The following is a 26,102-nucleotide window of genomic DNA, read 5'->3' on the forward strand; positions in this document are numbered from 1 at the left end:
GTGGATTTCCTTGCCCTGTGTTTTTTGATTGGTTTCAGTGAATGAGAAACAGTGGCAGGAGATAGAAAGGAGGGAAGAGAATTAAATCAGGATATTTATTCACTGTTCTGATAACCTCTCCCTCCTGCCTTTTAAGCCTATTGGTGGCAACAACAGCTCTAGGGTACTGTACCATCTCCTGTGGTTTCCCTTCCCTCTTAACATCTTTGTCATTTTATTAAACTCTCCTAAAACTGTCCTATTTGAGGATTCCATCTTTCTCTCATACAATAGATAAGCTTATAATAAAGACAAATCTCAAGGTGGCAGAAATGAAAAGGAAACACAATGCCAGGGTAATAAGTGGGGACTGAGTCCATGGTGGTCTGTAGAAGATAAGGGTCTAGAGGTTGCGCAATGGCATTTTTAACTCGTTAAGAGAATGGAGACATGGCCTAGAGCCTGAGCCGGGCAGTCCTTTTCTTAAAGCCTAGAGCCAAAAAGGCTACCTCTTTAGCAAAAGGGACACTAGATACCAGGCTGAAAAAATGTCATGGAAGTTTTCCAGAACCCAGGACAGAGGAGAGGTGGAATAGGGGCATGAAAAAGTCATTCATGAGAGACTAAATCCTATCACTTGTTAGTTTGCACTATTTGCAAACTAAGGCAAATTCTTATTAATAAATGAAACTAAAAACTGCCCTAGATTCTATAACATAGGGTTCAGAGGAGTCCCATAGATAAATTAAGCTTTTGAAGATAAGCTCATACTAAAAAAGTATAAACCACATAAGAAAATGAATCATGCTAAGGGAGATTCAACAGATTTAACTAACAAAAACTTAGCATCCCCAATAAACGGAGTTAAGAAAATCTAAAAGGACTATAACTAAGCATCTTAAAAGGTAAAGAAATAAAAGAATGAATAAATATATAGGGACAGTGTGAAAAAAACAGAACAGGTAGTGTATCTACCAGGAACCAAACAAGTAACAGAATTCAATGGATATGGTTCAAATGAAGGGACTTTAATATTTAACTATTCACCAAGGTATGGGCAGGGTAAAAGGAATTAGCTAGCGATGTTGAGGCATCCAGAGACTAGCAACATTAAGAAGCCAAAACCATCTTTAGGCCTTGATAGGCAAAAGGAGGAAGCAGTACTACCTAAGTCTCATGAGAAGTAGAACCACAGAAGAAGGTTTCCCTGGCAGGACCTGTCCTCTTGGAATGACCCAGTTGGTGCCACACAAACATGCACCAAAACAGGGAAGGAACGAGAACGAAAAACACCAACCTCTCTCTCTTCTTATTCTTCAGTCTCCTGATCGTATCAACCACTGACTGAAACCACATGGATTAGAACAGCTAAAAGAAGAATTAGTAAACTGGAAAACAAGAGAGATTTGAGTAAACAATCTAGAAAGAAAAAACAAAGAGCTAACAAGACAGCAAAAAGAAGGGGGGAAAAGTTAAGACACATGGAGAAAGAAAATGAGAAGTTACATAAAGAGAGAAATGTCTTTATGACCTTGAGCAAATCACTGAACCTCTGTAGGCACAAATTCTTCACTGTAAAATAGAAACATAATATTACCCACCTCATAATATTGGTTTGAGAATTTAAAGAGATAAAGCTTGTAAAGTGCTTAGTTCAGTGAGTACTCCAAAATGGAAAGCTAACGCAAATCTTCTTGGTAAAATTTTTGCAATTAGGCCCTGAGTACAGGCAAATTGCTATATACAAATGGTGTAATTTAATCATTTTCAATTTAGTAGGCCTTTGTTTTATGTTCCCAGCTCTTGTAAAAACAAGAACAACACTGGGATTTACTCAGAACAGAATAGACCAATAGTCAGTGACATGCCCCCTGTAATGTTAATAGGTTATTTAAGCCTTAGGGTTTTTAAAATAAAAATATTAGGGTTAAACAATTGTGTCATTTCAATCTGACTTTTAATTTACTTCTTAGCCCTGAGTACAAAAAGACTCTGCCACACTAATAAATGGTGTATCATAGTAGCTTTATGCTGTTATTCGCTACAATATTATTTTAACAAAGGAGGAAGGAACTATAATTATAAAACAATTTTAATATAACAATTTTATTTACATTCATTAATACTTAATGGGGCAATAATAAAAAGATTAAGAATGTATTTATCAAAGAGGAACTATAATTTAGAGCTTGCTAACTAGTATGCTGAGACACATGGGATATGTCACAGGTATGTTGAGACATGAATTCCCTTGGCCCTTAGAGTCTTTGCATGGGCCTTGGGGTAAATGGAGCCTTCACTGTCTTAGAGCTTTGTCTGCTGACTGCAGATATAAATATCATTTTCTATATATGCAATGACATGAAAAAGGTCGGGAAGTACTACTGCTATGACTAATCACAGCATACATACTGTATATTTAAATCTGTAAACAGACCTATTGTTTACGCGATGGTGTTTCTAACAGAAAGACTTCCTATAATCAAAACATTATTAGGGCCAGGCATGGTGGCTCACACTTGTAATCCTAGCACTTTGGGAGGCCAAGGCAGGAGGATCATTTGAGGCCAGTAGTTTGAGACTAACCAGTGCAACATAGTGAGACTCTGTTTCTACATAAAATTAAAAAATTAGCCAGGTGTGGTGGCATGTGCCTGTAGTCCTAGCTACTCAGGAGGCTAAGGCAGGAGGATTGCTTGAACCTGGGAGTTTGAGGTTGCAGTGAGCTATGATGATGGCACTGTACTCTAACATGGGGGAGAGAGCAAGACTCTGTCTTAAAAATCAAAACAAAAATAAATGAATAAATAAATAAAAAGATTATTTGAACAATGATTACCAAGAAGAGCAAAGGACTGCTAGAGCTTTCCAGAAATGCTGTGTCCAAAGAAGTATAAAGTCGTTTGAATGAAATAAAACAAAATATATTTATATAATATCTCCTTTTATAGGTTCTCTAAAGTGTCATTCATTCAGTAGCTTTTTTAATGAGAGAGCAAGGTTTTATTTCCACTCAGCAGGTAATCTGTTTAAATATACATGCAAATTCATCAAAATTACAAAAACAGCTTTTACATGGGAATTCAAAGGATCACAATAACATAATCTACCATGTTAGAACCCAAATGAAAGGAAGAAAAATTACAAAAGTCATTAAGGACAGGCCTAGCAGCATTATAAACAAAGGGAAATGAGAAATGAAAGCTTGGGCACAAATTTTGAATCCTAAATGAATTAAACAACTACAAGATGAGTTACAGATAAACAAGGAACCATACACACTGGGGGAAACAATGACTATATTTTCTGATGTCATCATTTACCGCTATTTTTTTTTTTTTTTTTTGAGATAGGGTCTCACTCTGTCACTTAGGCTAAAGTACAGTGGTGTGATCCATCACAGATAGCTCACTGCAGCCTCAAACTCCTGGGCTCAAATGATCCTCCCACCTCAGCCTCCCGAGTAGCGGGGACTACATGTGCATGTCACCATTGCCCAGCTAATTTCTTAAATTTTTTATTTATTTTTTGTAGAGATGAGGTCTCACTATGTTGTCCAACCTGGTCTCAAACTCCTGATCTCAAGTTATCCTCCTGCCTTGGCCTGCCAAAGTACTGGGGTTACAGGTGTGAGCCACTGCACCCAACCTACTGGCTAATTCTTAAAGAGGTAAATTTAAACTCAGATGCACATAGTTAGTCTTGATTTCCATATAAATATTTTCTTGAGATTAAGAAGAGAAATTAAATGTGAAATATTCAATAGACATATACCTCCTTCTAAGTTGTAAGGTAAAGTTAAATCAAAGCTTTAACACTGATCATATCATAACCGTCTTCATAAAAATCTTCCTGCTGTTTATGGAAAACAAACTAGCTAAATTATTTTAAGATACTTCTCACAGAACAAGCTTCCCTAGTGACTGTGGGTTTCTAATTGATATTGGACTAGTAGTAATTACCTATCTCTTTTCTTGACCACACTTATGTAAACAAGAGAAGAGGGCACATTTTGAAAAACTTGCCACATCTCCATCTATCCCCCATATACCCATTAACTTGTGTTACCTTCGCTGTGAACTGATTTACCTGGTCTTTCTTAAATATTAATTTATGAATCTTTGCATTAACATTCTTTCATTTTCAGATTTTTGTCATACAGATCAAATCCATAGCTAGCACAAAACTAACAAATCTACCATAAGCATTTTCATTATTTACCTTTATAAGCCAATGAGAAAAAAATCCTCAACTTTCTAATTTGAAGTAAATTGTAGTCATACAAAAAATTATTAAAATCAGAATTTGTTTTTAAGTGATTGAGCAAAATCTCTCCCTTTCTTAGTCTCTCAATTTCCTCACTTTGACTAATGAAGACACCATTCTTTTATTCTATCATATGTATTATAAACCTACTAAAACAAAATTGCTACCCATGTCATATTCATTTTTTAAGATCCATCTCAAATATTACTTCCTCCACAAAACATCCACAGATCTTTTAGAATAAATTATTAACAAATTTATTCTAACATTAATTATTAACACCTTCCTCTATAAACTGAAGGACATGTTTATTTCTGTTTTATCTCTCACATCAGGGCCACTATGTCCTTCGTGTAGGTTGTATACTCTACAATTCTGGAGTACACCATTAACACTATATCTTGTACGAATGACAGTCTCTAGATGTATGACCAATAGCTGTGACCATTTTATGTTAGCCCTGTCTTTCCTGCACTTATAATGTTTTTTAAATGTCTCTTTACAAAAGAACTCTTCCAAAATAGGATGTCATGTTCCTCTTGACATCGCAGTGAATGCAGCACTTAGCAAACAATTGTTTAATGGAACACTCTCCTTTCTGCCACTAAATATCTCTAAGATTTAACTGTATTTATCAATTTCACTTGTACTACTCTTGTCTAGCAATTTATTACTTCAAACTTTCATTACCAAAGCATTTCACAAAGTATATTTTGTATAGCGTTAATTGGTAGACTGTGAAAAATGGGTCTTTGATTAAATAAGTTTGCATTCAATAAAGTTAAATGGCTTTCTTTACTGCAGGACTTCTAAAAACTTTTGTGTGCTAATAACATTGGGAATTTCCAAGACAGAATTCATTGCTTTTACTCTAGAAAGGACATGCCCCATTAACTTCATTAAGGGCTCATTTCTAGACTTTTCACTTCTCTTTTTTTTTTTTTTGAGACAGAGTCTCACTTTGTTGCCCGGGCTAGAGTGAGTGCCGTGGCGTCAGCCTAGCTCACAGCAACCTCAAACTCCTGGGCTTAAGTGATCCTACTGCCTCAGCCTCCCGAGTAGCTGGGACTACAGGCATGCGCCACCATGCCCGGCTAATTTTTTCTATATATATTTTTAGTTGTCCAGATAATTTCTTTCTATTTTTAGTAGAGACGGAGTCTCGCTCAGGCTAGTCTCGAACTCCTGACCTCGAGCGATCCACCCGCCTTGGCCTCCCAGAGGGCTAGGATTACAGGCGTGAGCTACCGCGCCCGGCCGACTTTTCACTTCTTTCTCTGAGAAAAAAAGAAACAGAAGAGGAAATAATAATCCCATCACTTAGGTCATCATGTTTCTAAAGATTTGGAATAGGCAGATAGAGAACTTGCTTGTACAGGCAGGTTAAACAGATCTACTCCAAAGTGTTTAAAGCCTCACAGCAGGTGAAATTTGCCCTTTTAACTGAGTAAATTTGCTTTTACTGATTTGTAAGACAGAAGAAATTAACATCCCCTTTACTTGATTCTTTTCACATTCTGTATTTTGCCAATAGCTTTGGTTCCAGAGGAAATGATGTCTTTATGCGGGGGAAAAAAACACATATCTTCTCCTTCCATCTACTATAGATCAGTAGTTCTGAGGGGCAGGGGGAAGAGTTCAGCCACCTAAGGGGTGTTTTGGAAATGAAACAGGGTGTTTTTGGTTAGCTCAATGATTGTGTGTCACTACTGGCATTTAAGGGTTAGAAGTTAGAGATACAAGAGGCCCTGTGTTGAACAGCAGTGGTCCCCAACCTTTTTAGCACCAGGGACCAGTTTCATGGAAGACAATTTTTCCATGGACTAGGGGGCAGGGGAGGATGGTTTCCGGATGATTCAAGCACATTCCATCTATTGTGCACTCAAACCTCTCTGCTAATGATAATCTGTATTTGCAGCTGCTCTCCAGTGCTAGCATCACCACCTCAGCTCCATCTTAGATCATCATAAAGAGTACACAACCTAGATCCCTTACATGTGCAGTTTACTTCATGGTTCTTGCTCCTATGAGAATCTAATGCTGCACTGATCTGACAGGAGGCGAAGCTTTGCTCCATCCTCCTCTCCTCCTGCTTTGTAGCCTGGTTCGTAACAGACCTGTACTGTATCCTTCTGTGACCCAGAGGTTGGGGACTACAGTTGAATAGGACAGTCCTGCAAAATGAAGATCATCTAGGAGACACTCATGTAGGTGACAATCCTGTTTACATAATCTGTTCTAAATCTAAACACAATTTTTTTTATTTTTGCATGATTTTAATATACACTAAGAGTTCTAGAAACACAACCACTATAATGAACGACTGAACTATATTTTGTTCAAAACTTTACCATGAATTTGTCACTATTTCAGAAAATCATGCCACCAACAACAGTATCATCTATGGTATTTAATATAGACCTGTACAATTCTATTTGTAGTCGTCATATTCACAGTCCTTACATATATCTGAGTACTCCATTATGTAATCAAGCCCAGGTATTTATATACTGGAATACATACCATTGTATTTTAACTTAATTTCATTTTATTTATCCTTTATATTTTATTTATGGTATTATATATTTTTGAAATTACATGTATATGTAGGTTACATTCTTTTTCATTTTCATTTCAGGACGGTAAAGGAAGCAAATAAAATATTTGTTACATTAAAAGAGGCACTGGCATGCTGGGTGAGCTTAGGACATAAAAAATAAAAAGAAAGGCTTTTGTGACTGGGGGGAAGAAGGAGAGGGCATTAGGTCTAGCAGGGTTGAAAACCACCAATCTAAAGATTATAATACACCCTGGTTCAAAAAAGAGGTAGAGGCATAGAAGTAGGGAAAGGGAAACATGAGTTTCTTTTTGACTCAGCTTCTAAGTTTCCATACTTCTGAGGAAACATGTCTTACTGTGTCTCAGTTTTTATTATTTCATAGAGCATATACTTTCTTGAACTACCTCATAACCTACTGAAAGTGATAAAAACACTCGGACGTAAAAGGAATAGTAATACACAGTCATTGCTGCCACAGCTTCTCATGATTCTTTGGAATCTGTCGGCTTCCACAGCAGTAAGGTTATCATCATTCTTAACCATAGTACGGAACTCTGTGTTATTTCGTCACAGAATCTTTCAAATACACTTACCTCAGTAGTAGTTCCAATGTCGGCAGATGGGCTGCATGTGCTAGTATCTGGAGGAGCGGTACCTACACTGCTTCTAACTGGAGAAGAAGGGACAGGCCCTGCCATGGTGTCTGTATAAGCTGAAGATGGACTGAGATTGCCTCTCTTCTGAATCTTATTCCAGACCTTATTCATGGTATCAGTTATCTCATAGAAGAGCTGGACCTGAGCATAAGAAAAAAAAAAAAAAAAAAAGGAAAACAAGTCTTTCAACAAGTCACAATTCACTAAAATATTAAATATAAATAAATTAACCAGTCTGGAGAAACAAGAATCTGCAAAACAAAAATCTACTAATGTATCACTGATCATGATGTATTCACACCTGAAATTTGCTTCACACTCATACTGTGATATTTTATAATCCGGCATTTTTTGTGGATTAAAACCATAGTAATATCTTATTATTGAACAGATTTATTTTAACAGATAGATAATTAATACAAATGCCTATGCCTCTTAACCAGAGGACAGGATCAAAATCAGAAAACAAATACATCCTAGTAAATGTAATTATTTAGTGAAATATGAAATAACTACCATCCTTATTTTTAAATAATTTCCACATCTAAATTTCCTCTATTTTTCCTAAGAATAAATGTGAAACTAGATTTCTTGCCTAGCAAAATAAATTTTAAAAAAGAATGATATAATATAGAATAGTAAAAGAGAAATGTTACATATGAGACTTTTCCATAGATAAAGAACATATCCAACCTACTATTCCCATGGGATATGTCATTCCACTACTCAGAGAAAAAAAACTGTTTAACTTGCACATTGTTTGACTGAGTTCTAAGATATTTACACAAGATTTCATAAATAAGCATTAATCATAGAATTTTTATGACAACATATTGCCATATACTGTATAAAACAAGCCCAGGAAATAAATGCAAATATAATATATAAGCAATTCCACAGCTGGATACCATATTCTGCTTGCCATTTTTTCAAAAAAAGTATAATTCTCATATTTATAAAAAGTTTCAGCCCCAGGACAAATCCAGATGATGAAGCTGGCTTCTTATGTGGGCAGAACAGATGCATAAAAACACTGTTGTCAATGCTTATTTGATATAAAACAGCACTTGAGTGTGCAATTTTCTCCTGCTTTTTGTGTAATAAAGTTTCAAATCTCGGGTTATAGCTATTTTGTTCAACAATAATCTAATGACTAACGATATTATAAAAAGCTTCTTAGAATAATGTTAGTTCAAATTCTTTTGTCCTTCATAATCATGAATAAGTTTCTAAAAAGAAACAATTTTGTTACAAACAAAACTTTTTAAAAGGATTCTTTTGCATTTTTCTAAACAATTAGAACTGACAAATGAGAGCATAAACCATAAAAGTCAGGTTCTAAATATTTCTAAGGGCATAGGCTTATTTATTTAAGAGAAATGATGCTTTTATTGTTACTACTTCTGATTCCTTTTACTGTTACCATTTAAAAATTATGTATGAATGTCAACAAGTACATTGTGTATCTAAAGTGCCAAGCAAAGACATAAACTTTAAACATATTTTTATTTTCAAAGAAGCAAGCTGCTAACACAGAACTCAAGACTTCCCAAATCCAGAAGTTTAAAAAACAGGCAAAAAAAAATGGATGAATATTCAACTTTTATCCTTTAAGTCATACTGAAACACTATGCCAATTAAAGCCACAATGAACTATCACATTCCACCTATTAGAATGTCTAAAATTAAAAAGCCTAACCACACAAAGTATTAGTGAGGATGTATAGCAACTGAAACTTCATTTTCTGCTAGTGAAAACATAAAAACTGTTTGACAGATTTTGAAAAAGGCACACACTTACCATGTGGTCCAGCCATTCCACTCCTAAGTATAATAAAAGCCTATGTCCATACAAAGATGTGTACATAAATGTTCATAGCAGCATTATTTGTAATACCAAAAAATTGGAAAAAATGGCAAATGTTCATTAACAGGTAGTAAACAAATTGAAGTACATACATGACAGAATAGTTTATTTCTTTTTATTGCTAAACAAATAATAAATAATTCATGTTGATGCAAGCAACATGAATTAACCTCAAGATAATTAAGCACAATGAAAGAAGTGAGGCTCAAAAAGAATAAAACAGTAATTTCATTATACAGAATCCTAGAAAACAAAAATTAATCTATAGTGACAGGATCAGTGTTTGCCTGTGATAGAGGAGGAATGGGAGAGGGGATTCCAAAGCTGCATAAAGAAACTGAAGATGTTGGATTTATTCATTATCTTGATTGTGGGGATAGTTTGATGTGTGTATTTATGCCAAATCTTACCAAATTGGATAATTTAAACATGCAGTTTATTTTAAGTATACACCAATAAAACTTTTTAAAAAAAAATCTCTAAAAAATGAGTACCACATGAGGAAGCTTTACATCAGTTACGTATGAAGGTGACTCAATATCAATAATATCGTATCAAATGTTGACTGAATAGAAAAAACATAACATTTTATTTTTTAAAAACTATTTTCACATATATTTTCTCATTTAATATGCAGACATTCAGAAAAGAGACTTAATTGGACTGGAGAGGCTGTGAAAAGCCTCCAAGAAATATTTTCCTGAAGGGGAGATAGGATTTAGATGGGTACAAATTCATTCTAGTCAGAGGTAAAGAATGAGCAAAAACCAAGTGTAGGGACAATCAAGACAAGATTCATAGGGGCAATGAAGAGTCCTATACGGTTAGAGAAGAAGGGCTTATCCTGCAGGGTATTAAGAGATAATAGAGTCAGATAGAATAGAATCATAAAGGTAGAGAGGAAGAAGAAAAACCATACATATACAAGGTGAATGGAAAACAAGGTAACATGGAAATTCACCAAGCAATTTAGTGATTTGTGTTGAATAATGCAGAGAGCTGTGAGTGAATATAAATTTAGAAAAATTACTTCATTTGGCATATAGGTTGTTACCAACCATTAAAAATCAGTTTCAAAAAGAGTTTTTAAATACCCAACATTTCATATAAAACATTATACTTAGTTTAATTTTGTTTACAAGATAAAAATCAGGAGGCTCAGAGAAATTAAAAATGAGTGAGTGGTACAAGGATATAAAGCCAATTTTGTCTGAATTCAAAGTTTGTGTTCTTATACAATAATGCCAAATTCTACTGCCTTGGTAAAAATTGATCAACATAACTTACAGCAATAAAAACTATGAATAAAAGAATAGGAAAAGAACATAAAATCTGCTCTTTCTCTAATTCCATGCACTTAAAACCCCAAAATGCAAAGATAGTCTTATATTCTTGAGAATGCCTAAATGAAGACAATATATCAAATTATTGGCCAAAGGAAAATTAAAGTTTTATTACGTTAAAGAAAGAATCCTATAGGCTCATATACTTTTTCAATGAACACAATTTTAGGGTCTGTGAGATTAGTATATGAAGATATTAAAGCAAATTGGGTGATTTTGGTAAAACAGATAAGATGCAGGGAAGGGTTGATAGAAACCACTTGTAGACACAAAAGCACCAGGATAAATATGTGTAATGTCTAAGAACCTTGAATAGCAATGAGAGTTTCAGGACTAATATAGACAATAACATCTGACATGACAATGAATTTGCTCTGGGCCTACTTTACATATAAGAGCTTGCACTATTTTAAAAGTACATAAACTACATGAGGGCTCTATATCTGAGCAACAATGACACATGTAATAATGTACAAGGGTCATACTTCTAATGTCATCCTATTGGATAAACCATAGAAAGGTATTTTAAGTAGGAATTATTTCAGTTACATGTAATCAATAAACTTACATATTGGGTATAATCAAAAGCCATATTTGCATATTCTGACAGTATATCCAAAATTTAGTGGGTCTATACATTGTTCTGAGAAAAAGCCTCAGTTTTTATCACATTCTCAAAGTAATCAACAAAATAAAAAGGGACAAGAAGTACTGATCTGCACTGCTTCCTTACAACATATATATTTTAAAAATAAAAACAGATGAATTAGTGAGCAAGCATTCATAAGAAACAGATTTATTTGGAGTCGTTAATTTTAAAAGAAATAAAAACAGTTAAATTACAAGATCCTATGTGCATGTGTATATCTGTGTGTTTTTTATGGGTTCATGATACTCTTTTTATTAAGAAAGGATACTCAGAAAATAAAAAGAGAAATACAGATATATTTGACAATGAAAGATTAAGCATTTTTGGCAAAAGATGCCATAAAGTTTTTTTTTAATTTTTAAAATATAGCAAATGTACTTTTATTCAATATTTTAAAAATGCAGACTTTGTGGCAACTCATAAATAAATTTCTACGATAATAATATATTGTACTTTGAACCAAGAAAACAATATAACCAAAAATTTATTTCCAAATACAAAGCAGTACCCTTTGTTTCGGGGTAGTTAACATTTACGCATAATTTTGCTTTTAAAAAAGATGACTGTTACAATCAAGTATACAACCACTTAATTATGTCTAAATTCTGTCTGTTAAAAATATGTTATTTTAGATAATACAATTTAATCAACTTATTCTTTTCTTCAATGATCTTTTTTCTAAATAGTGGTAGAAGTACTCTTTGATGGGTAGAATGCAGAAAATTGTTTTTGACCACATCCAGATCATACCAATATCTATAATAGAGGCATGGCTCCAAGGGAGCCCAGCTCTAACTTGTGAAGTAGGCCCAATTTAGAAAGTAACAATGAGGTGGTAAATAACAATAGTAATACTCGCTATCAAAAATTAACAATTTTCGGTATCTTTGTTTTGAGTTTCTGTGGTTTAAGTGCATCCAAAATTTTTTCAAGGTCTGCATTCATTCCCTTTGCCCAGAGACCAACTGTGACCATTAGCTCTGAACTGTGACTTTCAGAGATATCTTTCTTTAAATGTTCCACAGAGCCACAAAGTTTGCATCCACAAACATCAGCATAGAGTCCTTTGGGATTATCAGGACAAGATCTAAACAAGTGCTCCATTTTCCCACCAACAAAACATTTTGTAAAAGGAAATTCACAAAGACCTAAGTCTGCTTTAGCCTTACACTTGGTTATTTTGTGCTCTGTGTGCTCACATAGGTAACATATTGCCAGTGCCCATGTCTCCATTTTCAAGGACAGCTAGGCATTCTGCAATTCCATGACCAGGTTTTCTACACTAGGAACATACTCTTGCATATTTCTTTGCTGCTTGTCTTTTTAATTGTCTTCCTTCCCACTGACTGCCTTTCTTTAAAGCAACTGCATTTCTTCCCTTACTTCCTGACTGACTGTTGCTATACTCTCCCCATTATGAAACCATCTGTGAGTTCTACCTTGTATTCTAAGAATCCATTCACATCATCATTTAATTACTATTTTCTTTTTGTCCCTTTTATGTTTTGCTTGGGGTGTATCATTTTTAAGGCATAGTCTATTGGTTTCAAGTTGTTTATGCTTCAGTAAGTTTTGGCTTCTTTTCCTTCAAAGGAGCCCTTCTTCATGTCTTCCCATGATGTTGTAGGCAAGGGTCTCTTGTTATGTGTGGTAGTAACTGATGTCCATCCAGTCATAATTTCATCAGAAGCACCTTATCAGTTAATTGCACATGAACCCTCTAGAGCAGCTCAAGTGGAGAGTGAGAGAAGCCTGCCAGATGCCATAAAGTTTAAAGGCAAATTAACTGCATTACAGAAAAAATGTTTGTATTTATAAAGGAAGCTCTTTCAAATTGCTAAGAAAGGAAAACTAATTTATTAGAAGACTATGTGAATTATCAATTCACAAAAAAGCAAATCCACTGGTCAATAAACATCAGAAAAAATGCTCAACTTTATAAATCAAGAAAATACAAATTAATGTAAACAATATAAATTGTCAATTCACAAAAGAGCCAACTCAGTGGCCAATAAACATTTGAGTATTTCTATACTCAACCATCTGGCATCATTTCCCTTCAGCAAGAAGAACATATTTTAGTTTACTACAGTTCTACTGGTAGTAGATTCTTTTACCTGAAAATATCTTTCTTTAGTTTTCATGTACAAATGTTATTTGTGCTTGATTTAGACTTCTGGATTGAGCAGCTTTATTTTTTATTTTCATAATTTAAAGATGTTCTTCTGGCCTCCATGGTTTCTTATGAGAATTAAGCTGTTAATCAAATCTTGGTTCTCCTGTAATGTGTCATACATGCATTTTCTCATGATATTTTCAAGATTTGCTATTTATCTATGGATTTCAACAGTTGGATTATGATGTATGTAGACATGGCCTTCTTCACGTGTTTGTCTTATTCACCTTTGTTTCCCTTATGTCTGCCTTACACGTAGGACTCAGTAAGTATTTGCTTAATTCATTTGGGGGACGGGGGAGAAGCAACCAAGCTGTCCTTTGGAATTTTGAAAGACTTCAGAGAGGGTCTAGAAGCATAAGTTAAAGCAATCACTCATAAGAAAGAGGTTTATATGGAGTCTCAAGCTTTATCATTACAATTCAGGTTAATCTGTCATGATCTTTCTTCCTTTCTAATGTAACAGAGAGAATGGTCTGAAAAAAATGGTAAAAATGTTTTCGGTCTCTTTAAAACCTCCCCCATTCCTTACGGAGAACTAAAACCTGCATCGATGTGGGGGGGGGGAGGGGATGAGTATATACATACATAATGAGTGCGATACGCACTATCTAGGGGATGGACACACTTGAAGCTCTGACTTGGGGGGCGGGGGCAAGGGCAATATACGTAACCTAAACCTTTGTACCCCCACAATATGCTGAAATAAATTTAAAGTTATAAAAAAAATAAAATAAAACCTGCATCCCTGCCTCAGGCCAGTGGTGAGGAGGGGGAGGGGAGTGTCCTTTGTTCTTTGAGCTACAGGACCTTCAACGGAAGGTCCTGGGTAGAGGTCATGGAGTTGCCTTCCCTGGAGATGGGAGGATCAGAATCTTCAACTGTAGTTGAACAACAATAGCACAGAACTGAAAATTTCCCTTTTAAAGCTCTGTATTTCTGCTTATGATTAGGAATTGGTACTTTATGATGGAAGTCTGCCATTTTTCTCATTTGCTGACAAATTAATAAATCTCTCTTTCCTTTTCCTCAACCACTTGTCCTCATTCTTCTAATGCAGCCTTGGCAACAAGTGCTGAACTTTTGCTAACCTTTTTAAAGATAGGGTTCCCTCTAAACACTGCCATAAGCTATATCCACTTTTTTTTTCATTGTCATTCAATAAGAATATTTTCTAATTTCCCAAGTGATTTCCTCTTTATCCCATAATTTAGAAACATGTTAAGCTCCAGATATTTGAAGCTTCTCTTAAAGATATTTTATTAATATTGACTTCTAATTTAATTTGACTGTGGCCAATATACTTTTGTATGATTTTAGTCCTCTTAAATATGAGACCATGTATTATATAACTGAAAAAAGGTGCATTCCACAATTGTTGGATATACTGTTCGATAAAGACCAATTAGATCAAGGTGAGTTCATAGCATTTTTCATCTCTTCTATATCTCCACTTATTTATCTATCTAGTTGTTTTATCCATTGCTTAGAGAGAGGTATTGTAAAAATTTCCTACCATGGTTGTAGAATTATCTATTTATCCCCTTTATTCTGTCAGTTTTTGTTTCATGTCACTCTTTATCCAGGTAATACTATTTTATTTTATCTGACACTAAGTCCAGCCTTCTTATGCTATTTGTATGGTATATCTTTTCCTGTGCATGTACTTATAATCTATTTCTTTATATTTCATGTGTTTCACTTTTAGGCAGTATATAGTAGAGTCTTGCTTTTTCCCCCCACTGTGTAAATCTTTGCCTTTAAATTGGAGTATTTAGACCAGGAGTTTGCAAACTTTGTCCCACCCCTAGGCTTTGTGAGGTACATTGTTCTGTTATTGCTCTCCAACTCCTGGCCTCAAGCAAGCTTCTTGCCTCAGCCTCCCAGAGGGCTAGGATTACCGTGTGAGCCACCATGCCCACCCCAAGTTCTGTTATTGCTACTCAATTCTGCAGCTGTACCATGATTGCAACATAAAAAATATGAGTGTGGCCAAATTTGCCCATAGGCATTTAATTTGCTGATTCCTAGTTGAGATCGTTAACATTTAATATAATCATTGATATAGTCGGCTTAGCGCTACCATTTTGTTTTTTGTATTGTTTCTACCCCCTACCTTTTGTTACTCTGTTACTCTTTCCTGATTTCTTTTGGTTTATTTGAATATTTTTTAGTATTTAATTTTAATTCCTCTACCGGCTTTTTGGCTCTATCCCTTTACATTTTTGCATTTGCTTAATGGGTTGTTCTAAAAGATTATAATATACATAACAATACTTTCACAGTCTACTTAAGAGTTAATGCTGTTACATGATATGTAAAACTTGGCTCTTTTCCTCATCTTCCTTAATGTTACAGTTGCCTTGTATGTCTTGTATGTCTTATATATTACATCTACATGCACTGAAACACCCAGTAGACAATGTCATGCTTTTTGCAATAGTGATACATATTTTTAATAGTTTTTCCAAAAAATATTTTCCCAGCTATTTACCATTTCTGTTGGTTTTCTTTCATTCTGAAGATCCAAGTTTTCATCTGGTATCATTTTCCTTCACCCTGAAGGACGTCCTTTAGCATTTCTTGTAGAACAGGGCAGGTGGTGATAAATTTTTAGTTTCCTTTATCTAAAAATGTGTTTATTTCACTTTCATTTCTGTGGAGTATCTTCACTGGGTTAACAATTCCTTCATGTTAGCACTTTAAAGATAGTGTTCTAATATCTTCTGTCTCCCTCTGGCTTTTAATGAGAAATTTACACTCACTCAAATCACTGCTTACTTATATGGAAGATGTCTTTTCTTGTAACTGCTTTCAAGATTTAAAAATATTATAATAGCTGCCTTAAAGTCTTTTTGCAATTTAATCATTTTAAAATATCATTTTAAAATCATTTACGTGGTAGTTAATTGTTAGTTTTTACATTGTTCCCAGAGAATAAAGGAATAATCAATGGGGAAAGTAGGCTGAGGGGGCTTATGTTGACATGCTAGGAATAGATCTCCTATGCTTTCCTTTTTATCAGGTTCTGTAATAAAAGATCTAAAGAAGTTGAATCTGTTCCTCTATATTCTCTTTGGTAGAGCTGCCATAACAAAGCACCATAAACAGAGTGGCTTAAAACAACAGAAATTTATCTTTTCATACTTGTAGTGGCTAGAGTCCAAAATCAAGGTATCAGCAGGGCCATGCACCTTCTGAGACTAAAACTGAGTAGAATTGTTCCTTGGCTTTCTTCCAAGCTTTTGGAGGTGGTTGGCAATCTTTGGTTCCTTAGCTTTCAGCTTCATCACTTCAATCTCTACTTCCATGTTTACGTGGCACTTTCCCCGTATGTCTTCACATCATCTTTCTTCTATATGTGTCTATGTCTAAATTTCCCCATTTATAAGGATACCAGTCACACACGATTATGATTCACCCTAATTACCTCATTTTAACTCGATTTCTTCTGTAACAAACCTATTACCAAATAAGGTCATATTCTGAGATACAGAGGGTTATGACTTTAATATTATCTTTCTGCTAGAACACAATTCAACCCCTAACAGCTTCCCTTCCTCTTTGGAACATTTTTAAAGCAACCATTAGCAGCAGCATCCAAAGAGTAATCTGAGAGAAGGTAAGTCATTTCATAAATATTCTCTTCTATATCACTATTGGTTATAACAGAAAGGCCAATGGCCATTAAACTGGAATGTTTAGTATCATTCAAAAGCACTTACTTGTTTTGTTTTGTTTTTTTTTTTTTTTGAGACAGAGTCTCACTTTGTTGCCCGGGCTACAGTGAGTGCCATGGCGTCAGCCTAGCTCACAGCAACCTCACACTCCTGGGCTTAAGCGATCCTACTGCTTCAGCCTCCCGAGTAGCTGGGAATACAGGCATGAGCCACTATGCCCAGCTAATTTTTTCTATATATATTTTTAGTTGTCCAGATAATTTCTTTCTATTTTTAGTAGAGACGGGGTCTCACTCAGGCTGGTCTCGAGCGATCCACCCGCCTCGGCCTCCCAGAGGGCTAGAATTACAGGCGTGAGCCACTGCGCCCGGCCAAAAGCATTTACTTCTGATTCAAAAAGAAATGACTTTTATAATGGAGGATGAGCTCTTACGTTTTTATGATAGTGTTCTTTTAATATAACTGCCTTGTCATAATTGTAATTATATGCATTTTTATAAGACTTTCATCAAAATATTAGCAGATCTAATCTTTTCAAAGTGTATAAATGTATTAAAAAAATCATACCAATCTGTTTATGGTAGGGGAAGAGAGGCAGGGAAGAGAGAAGAAAGGAGGAGGCTGGTATCAATAAGGTGCTCTATAAAATACAGAATGACACTTGAATCTACTTTATAAAAAAAACTTGAATCTAATTGTTTTTTAAGAGATAGTATCTCATTTTATTGCTCAGGCTAGAGTGCAGTGGCTATCCACAGGCATGATCACAGCATACTACAGTCTTAAATTCACATGCTCAACTGATCTTCCTGCCTCAGCCTCCCGAGCAGCTGGGACTGAACCCAACTAACTTAATGTACTTCTAAAAAACATCCTTTAAAAACTGGCTTATAATAAATGTTGGGATAAACATAGATTTGCTGATATTGATATATAAGATCCAATAATATTCTAAAAAGGATTATTTTAAAATATAACTTCAAATAACATTCAGTATGCATAATATGTAGAAAATACAGTACAGTCTACTTGAGGTTAAAGAAGCAAGTATAAATTATATGCAATTAATAATGTGTGCAAATCCTGTTTATTTGAATTTGAATGAAATTATAAAATTGCAAGATATAACATGGTTGGCCTATGATAACTGAAATCTTATGGGATTAATAAGATGCCTTTTTTAATAGGAAACAATGCTATTCTTTTCTTTTTAAAAATATTACATTATAAGCGAAGTTCTGAGTGAGAATCTGCTTGAAAATCACATTTGATCCGTTTAACAGACTGATCCAGTCTCACAGTAAAATAGTTCTTTAGTGTTTAAAAACATTACATCTGCAACTGATTTCATTCCATCAGCCAAAAAATGCATTTGTGCTGCGACCATTACATTTTCAAAAGAGTTTAAATTACAAAACTTGAGAGAGTTTCAAAGCAATTCTTAATCTAACCACCCTGGATCTTGATGGCCCAGTTAAAAATAATTTAGGATACTTAATAGAATAGAGACCCTTCAATAAAATGAATAACAATTGTTTTAAAATCACATTACTTTAAATTTCCTTTCATAAATCAAATGTACCAACCTGAGGATTAGAGCATTTTATCTCTAGTGACTCTAGGTCAACATGGAGACAGACAACAAATGAATGTCGCGTATCAGGTCCTGTAGCAAGTAGCTTCTGAGACGTGACAGCTAGAGTAGAGGTACAACCCATAGGTTCTACTAGGCAAAGCGTCACTTGTTTTCCAAGAAGTGTATATATGCTGAAATGATGTAGGCTGATAGTCCAAGGAAAAGCATCACCTGATAAAAGGGACAAAAGGGAGTATGGAAGCACACAAACAAATATACAGTTAATTGCCACTGGATAGTAAATAGTGTACTGTTTACATACTTTTTTGAGTCGAGGGTCTCACTCTGTTGCCCAGGTGATCACAGCTCACTGCAGCTTCAAACTCCTAGGTTTAAGCGATCCTCCTGCCTTAGCCTCCCGGGTAGCTACGACTACAGGCATCCATCACCACACGCAGCTAATTTTTTTGAGACAGAGTCTCACTCTCTTGCCCGGGCTAGAGTGCCATGGCATCAGCCTATCTCACAGCAACCTCAAACTCCTGGACTCAAGCAATCCTCCTGCCTCAGCCTCTTGAGCACCTAGGACTATAGGCATGCGCCACCATGCCTGGCTAATTTTTAGTTGTCCAGCTAATTTCTTTCTTTTTTCTTTTTTTTTTTAATGGAGATGGGGTATTGCTCTAGCTCAGGTTGGTCTCGAACTCCTGAGCTCAAACTATCCACCCGCCTCAGCCTCTCAGAGTGCTAGACCAGCTAATTTTTTATTTTTTTGTAGAAATGGGGTTTGGCTATGTTGCCCAGGCTGGTCTTGAACTCCTGGCCTCAGGTGATACTCCCGTCTTGGCTTCCCAAAGTGTTGCAATTACAGGGGTAAGCCACCATGCCCTGCTCGTTTATATTTGAAATGAAAAACATTTAACATTTAGGATTAATACTGCATCATTAAAAAGCACCACTGTACTCTAGTCTGGGCAACAGAGTGAGACCCTGTCTCTAAAAAAATAAATAAAAGAAAAAAGCAAATATAGTATCCCAAAGTAGCTAAACAATTTACAAGTTACTTAAAAGTTATCTTTTAAACATGTATTAATTATAACATTATGTCAATAATTATGTACATTATAAAACACATATGAATAGAAATTAAAGAAATGAGATAAAAATATAAATTGAACTTATAACTTCCTTTTCCTTTACCCTAGTGAATTGTATTGTGCAACTATTGGGGATGTATGTACCATATCTTGGAGAACACAGAAAATGGATTAAATTAGGAAAGGGCAATAATTTTTCTATGGACTGAAAACGGTCACAGATCTAGCCATGGAATGAGGAAGGAAAAGAATAAACAATCTACTATGGCCTATTGAGCCACCTGCATCAGAATCACATGGGGTACTTATTTTAAACAGAGGTTCCTAGGTTCTACTTCAGACCTACTTGATCAGAATTGGTGGTGGTAATACCCAATAAGCATTGGATATGTTTCCTGGATGACTTACGAGTTACCTTTAAATAAAATGTACTTGTTAAAAAATTAGCATTCATAAATTTCAGGACTAAAAGCAAAATATCTTTTATACTTTTATCTTTTACTAACATCTCAGATGAGATTAATTTATTAGTATAAATTTCTGAGACAAAACCATCTTTTTATTACAGTTATGGGAAAGTATTTTTTGAAGTAATTTTTAAAAGTCCACTCATTAGAATGTAAACATTTATTATGTTAGCAATTTGATGAAAAATATGTTCCTATCACTTATATTTTGGACTTCACATTCTACTAGTGCTTGTCAGTACAGACAATATAGTACAGACTTTTTTTAAAGTAGCTCAGTTATTTTAAAACAAATTGAGAACATTTATTTTTAAAATAGTACCTAGTACCTCACTACAGTCACTACAGATAATTTAGAAAGTATAATATATAAAGAAGAAAGTATCAAAACCAGTCATAATTCACCTTTCACTCTGCCACCTCCAATAATACGTAATATATTTTTTTTTGAGACAGGGTCTCACTGTGTCACCCAGGCTGGAGTGCAGTGGTGTGATCATATATCTCACTGCATCTTCAAACTCCTGGCCTCAAACAATCCTCCTATCTTGGCTTCCTAAAGTGGCGGGATTACAGGTGTGAGCCATTGCACCCAACCTCTATTAACACTTAGTTATATTTCCTTCATATATATTATTTTCCCCGATGGCTAACAGACATGCCCAGACAGAGTTAGGACCATGGATCACAATGTACTTATAATTTCACATTATTTTTTCATCAAAGGAAAAATAACAAGTGAATTATTAAGTGGATCATATTATAAATATGTTAGAAGAGTCTAAATATGCATTTGATATTCAGTAGGTACCACAAAGTAGATTCCTACAAGTTTGAACATTCAAAATGTCTTGACCAAATATAGTTAATAAAACTACAAAATTAGAAACTCTGAAATGGAGACTTGCATAATAGAATAAATCTAGTAACAGTAGTTCACAATAACTTGATTGGAAACAATGTTAAGTGCATAATAATATGTGGTCAGCACTGTGGTACTTTGTCTGTCTTAAGATTTAAAATATTTTACCCCCAAGAAAGAATTACAAACTTTAAATCATCTGTAACTAATTCTAAAATTATTTAAAAGGCTACATCAAATTCCATGCTATTTACAAAATAAAGGCTCTGCCAAATTTGTCTTAAAATATTTTGGAATGATTTCAGATTACATATTTTAAAACCGGTACTGAGTTATACATATTTTTGTCAAATGTTATTTTATCCAAGAAATTCTAAACGGTGGTCATGTTGGAAGAGCAGCACATTTAAATCCGTCAAATCTAAAAAAAAATCCCAAATGACATTGGTACTATCTCATATATATGTTTCTGTTTCTTCTTTGGAATTAGACCAATAAATTGAAATTGGGTATATCATACCCTAACTCATACAAAGAACCTTTTAAAGCAGTGGTCCCCAACTTTTTGGGCACCAGGGACCATTTTCATGGAAGACAATTTTTCCACAGAACAGGGAAGGCGGGATGGTTTCAGAATGATTCAAACACATCACTTTTATTGTGCACTTTATTTCTATTATTTATTACATTATAATACATACTTAAATAATTATAGAACTCACTTTAGGTTGGGGACCCCTGTTTAAAGGTACTACTTCATGTCTATTTATTTAGCATGCAGATTGCCTGTTTTAAAAAGCATACTATACCTAAAAGATGTTAACACGTAATGACAAAAATTCTATAATTAATCACTGTCACAAAAATCCACAAAACACATTATCTGCACACACACAAACACACTCCAAAATAAAAACGCCTTATCACTTATAATACTGGCAAAACAGTGTTCTGGTTACTCCCTAGAGTATGTTCAGACATCCTTGACAGGCCAGACCTGCTTCTATTCTAAGAACTTCATGTAGGTGTCTATCAATCTGGGGTGACCTTCAAGATTAGGATTTTTATTTTACTTGGAAAGTTCTAATGCTATAATCCGGGTCTCTTATTTTAGAAAAAAAAGTATTTCTGGCAGAATTCAGAAATTTTCAAACAAAATGTCTAAAGAACAAGGAAAAAAAAAAGCAGAAAGACTGAGAATCCCATTTGTGTGTGAATTTGTGACCCCTCCATGGTATCAACAGAGAAAGAATACAAACAATTCTCAAGAAAGTGATTACCAAACACTGATGTCATTCAGACAAAATAATGTGAAAGGAAGTGAATATGACAGAAGCTTTGGGAGAAAATGAATAAAGAAAGAACAATAGTGAGACTATGTACTACATGTGTCAACACCAAAGGGTGGAGTGCAGAGGAGGACCCTAAAGGAACATATTAACTTATAACTGAATGAAACTGAGACATTACTGTGGATTTCCTTACATTATATTACATGTTGCTGACTTTATACCACACTAAAATCAGAAGATTATGGTTTAGATGACACAAAAATAATTTTAATTATATATATATGAATATATATATATACTCTTATCATAGACATCTAATTTATGAGCCTGAATCTTGTCAGTATAGAGATATACCCAACCAGATAATATTCTGGATAGAGAATCATTCTTTCCATTTCAAAAGATACTCTATTATGCTACAGGAAAAAGTATGTACTTGGGGTCAATGTGACTCACCTTACAAACATCTACTTCATAAATGAGGAAAGAATGTTGGTCAATATTGGAGATCCTTCCCTCAGTTTTCTTTGCTTTCATAGCCTTAGTCACTGAATGATTAATTTGCCATTAGAAACAAAAAAAGCCATCCTCTTTCCCAAATTTTTTTCCCTTATGTTCAACAAATCAGTATGACTCAGGCATATTTGTATTTCAAATATGAACCAGTGTAAACAGGAGTATGCTATCACCTATTGTGAAGGTAACACTTTAGAGACAGATATACTGCAAATATAAATGAGCCAAAATTGCTGACATTGTTTCCCCAAATCAGTTAGCACTTAACTGATTTAAAGACAGTTAAGATAAAGTATTTTTTAATTCTAAGCAATATTAATTTAAGTAATTGGTTACTTTGAAGGAATCAAGGCATTAAAAATGATATGAAGTATAATCAATCCTCCTAGAAGAAGAAAATAGCTAAAAAGCCTAGAAAAAAGGAAATAAAAATTAGCAATCTATAATTTTATTTCCTCTGTAAACAAAATTCTACATTTGGAATACTGTTTTATACCAGGAAATGTGAAATGTACTACATGTACAAAATATAATAATAATGATAATAATATTAAGAGATAACTGATTTCAAATTTGTGGTTTTCTTCACATCTAGAAACCTAAGAAATCATTCCTAAAACTACTTATTTCTGGTTTAATCATGACTCAATCATCAAAATTTCATTATTGACAAAGAAATTTAAAACTGCCTTTAAAGATTCTCTAAAACTTATGATTTCAACTATAAATAATGCAAAACTAGAATAATCATTGCTTTTAAAATGAAAAGGGACTGAAAAGAATAGCATTGCCCTTTAGGCAATTAAGGTATTAGTAGCTACTCTACAGTTTTGAAAGAAATGTGACTATTACAACGTGTGACTTACTTAGGGGCAATTTTTGGCAAGGAAGATTCCTACTACTCTGTAAGACCAGATTCTCTAATATCAGGGCCATGGGATGAACAGCTGTCAGCTTAGGCTGCTATAACAAATTACTACTGGCTTAAACAACAGACATTTATGTCTAATAGTTCTGGAGCTGGGAATTCTGAGATCAAGGTGCTGGCAGATTTGGTGCTTGGGTGAGAGCCCTCTTTGAAGTTGGTTTGCATAGAGCTCCTTTCTTGCTGTGTTCTCACATGGCCAAGAGAGAAGCAGCTCTGGTGATTCTTCCTCTTCTTAAAAAACCACCAATCTCATCAGGGAGGCTCCAGGCTCATGATGTCATATAAACCTAATTACCTCCTAAAGGCCCCACCTCCTAATACCATCGTCACATTAGGGGTTGGGGTTAGGGGCTTCAACATATGAATTTTGGAGGAACACAAATATTCAGTCCATAACTGTAGTATAGGCAAAACTGAAACCTGGGCTTATATAAGAAAGGAACAAAGAAGCCAGAATCTAACAGATTTGTAAACCAACAGTGAAAAGATGATAGCTAAAGTGCAGGTATAGACGACAATACCCAGGAAAGCTGTAAATATGAAAGACATTTATATTTAAGAGAAGGGCAAAGGAAAAGGAAAAAGAGCCCATGAAGAATGTTCAAAAGGAGTGGCCAAGATCCATAAAAAACAAACCAAAAGAGAGTGGTTACCTAGAAGTTAGGGAAGAATTTGAAGAAGTAATCAACCAACATTGTCAAGAATAAAAAAGTTTCCATTAGATTTGGCAACCAAGAGGTTTGTTTTGTTGATTTAATAAGGTGAAAAGATATCTCAACATTGTTGTAGGCCAACATGAGGAAAATAAAGGGTTTATAATTGATGAAGCAAATTCTTTAAAAACACAGTACATAGCATACGGTACACAATAAATATTTGTTTTGTGAAGGAGGGAGGGAAAGGAGGGAAGGAAAGAGGAAGGATTATAAATAAGTAAAAATGGCTGGATCCTAAGCATTGGCAGCAGTACAAGGACTGCTTCTAGTAAGGAAGATTCTTTTGTTGAACAAATATTATCAGTTAAAACTATGTGACATTATTCTAGGATCTAGGGACAGAGCACTGAACAATATAAACTCTTTGTTCTCATAGAGCTTGCATTATAGTGGTAGAAGGAAAGAAAATCAACTGACTAATCAAATGACATACAGCATAATGATGGTGATAAGTGAAGAAGTTCAGGAAATTTCATCATTGACTTGTTGGTATAAAGAATATTTTGAATTAAAGGCCCTTCAGAGATCAACAGACATTGGAAGGGGCTTTCCCTCTTTATTTATAAAAAATTCAGACCCATCAAACAAACAAACAAACAAAAAACAATTGACTTCACTTCCCTGCCGTGTTATCTCAGTATCTTGCAGGAAAAAAGATCAAGAACCAGACCTGGTCCAAATAATTTTACATATAATACCTCTCAGGCTAATTTAATTTCCACAGAGAATCATCTACAAGTTAATCAGTTTCTCTCCATCCATTCATTCTCCCGAGTAGCTGTTCGTCCTTCCTAGTAACCACTTACTGCCACTCAGCAGAATTATCTACATTCCTCATCTCCCCTTCTCCTCTAAAATGAGAGTATATATAAACTTCTGGACCCTACTGGGATATTGGGTAATCATTCTGTGATTCTCCTTGTGTGCACAGTAAATAAATCTCTTTCTCTTATTAATCTGCCTTATTATGAATTGATCTTTCAGGAAACATTCCAGGGCATAGGGGAAGTATTCCAAAGAACATAAGTATTCTGAAGAACAATTAGCAACGTAATAGGACAGAAGCTAATGGAGGTGTCATTTTTAAGATAGGATAGTCTAGTAAGACTTATATAATAAAGTGAAATTTTGCAAAGTAAGGCTATATACAATAAAGTGAAATTTTGCAGAGTCAGCCATGGGGCAATCTGGAAGAAAACTATTCCAGTAGAAGTGAAAAGGCCCTGCAGTGGGAATGTTTTTGGATGGGAAGTTGTCAATGCTTTGATTGACTTTTGTTAAAGTAACATGAAGATTATTTGTTGAGTAGGGAAAATAATTGGATAAACTTAAAGCAATTGGTAAAAATTTTATAACAGATATTATAAGCAGTGGAAAGACATTAAAGGAGTTGGGAAAAGCTTAAAAAATTACAAAGGAAGGCCAGAAGTAATTTTTTCCTAAATACTATCAGGAACTTAGGAAGAAAAGGC

At 34.6% G+C, this 26,102-nt stretch overlaps 1 protein-coding gene and 1 pseudogene across 1 annotated transcript in view; both read right to left on the reverse strand.

Moving 5' to 3' along the window:
• The window catches only part of VPS13B (vacuolar protein sorting 13 homolog B), a 752,846-nt gene that overhangs the window by 343,622 nt on the left and 383,122 nt on the right, over positions 1–26,102 (reverse strand). The window contains exons 24-25 of the mRNA XM_045560402.1: positions 18,763–18,983; positions 7,399–7,602 (exon numbers count right to left, since the gene is read on the reverse strand). Coding sequence (XP_045416358.1) covers positions 7,399–7,602; positions 18,763–18,983 — 425 coding nt within the window. The remainder of the gene's footprint in view (positions 1–7,398; positions 7,603–18,762; positions 18,984–26,102) is intronic.
• Positions 12,182–12,996, reverse strand: LOC123644330 (annotated as a pseudogene).

Source organism: Lemur catta, chromosome 9 (assembly GCF_020740605.2).
Source record: "Lemur catta isolate mLemCat1 chromosome 9, mLemCat1.pri, whole genome shotgun sequence".
NCBI classification, from domain to species: Eukaryota; Metazoa; Chordata; class Mammalia; order Primates; family Lemuridae; genus Lemur; species Lemur catta.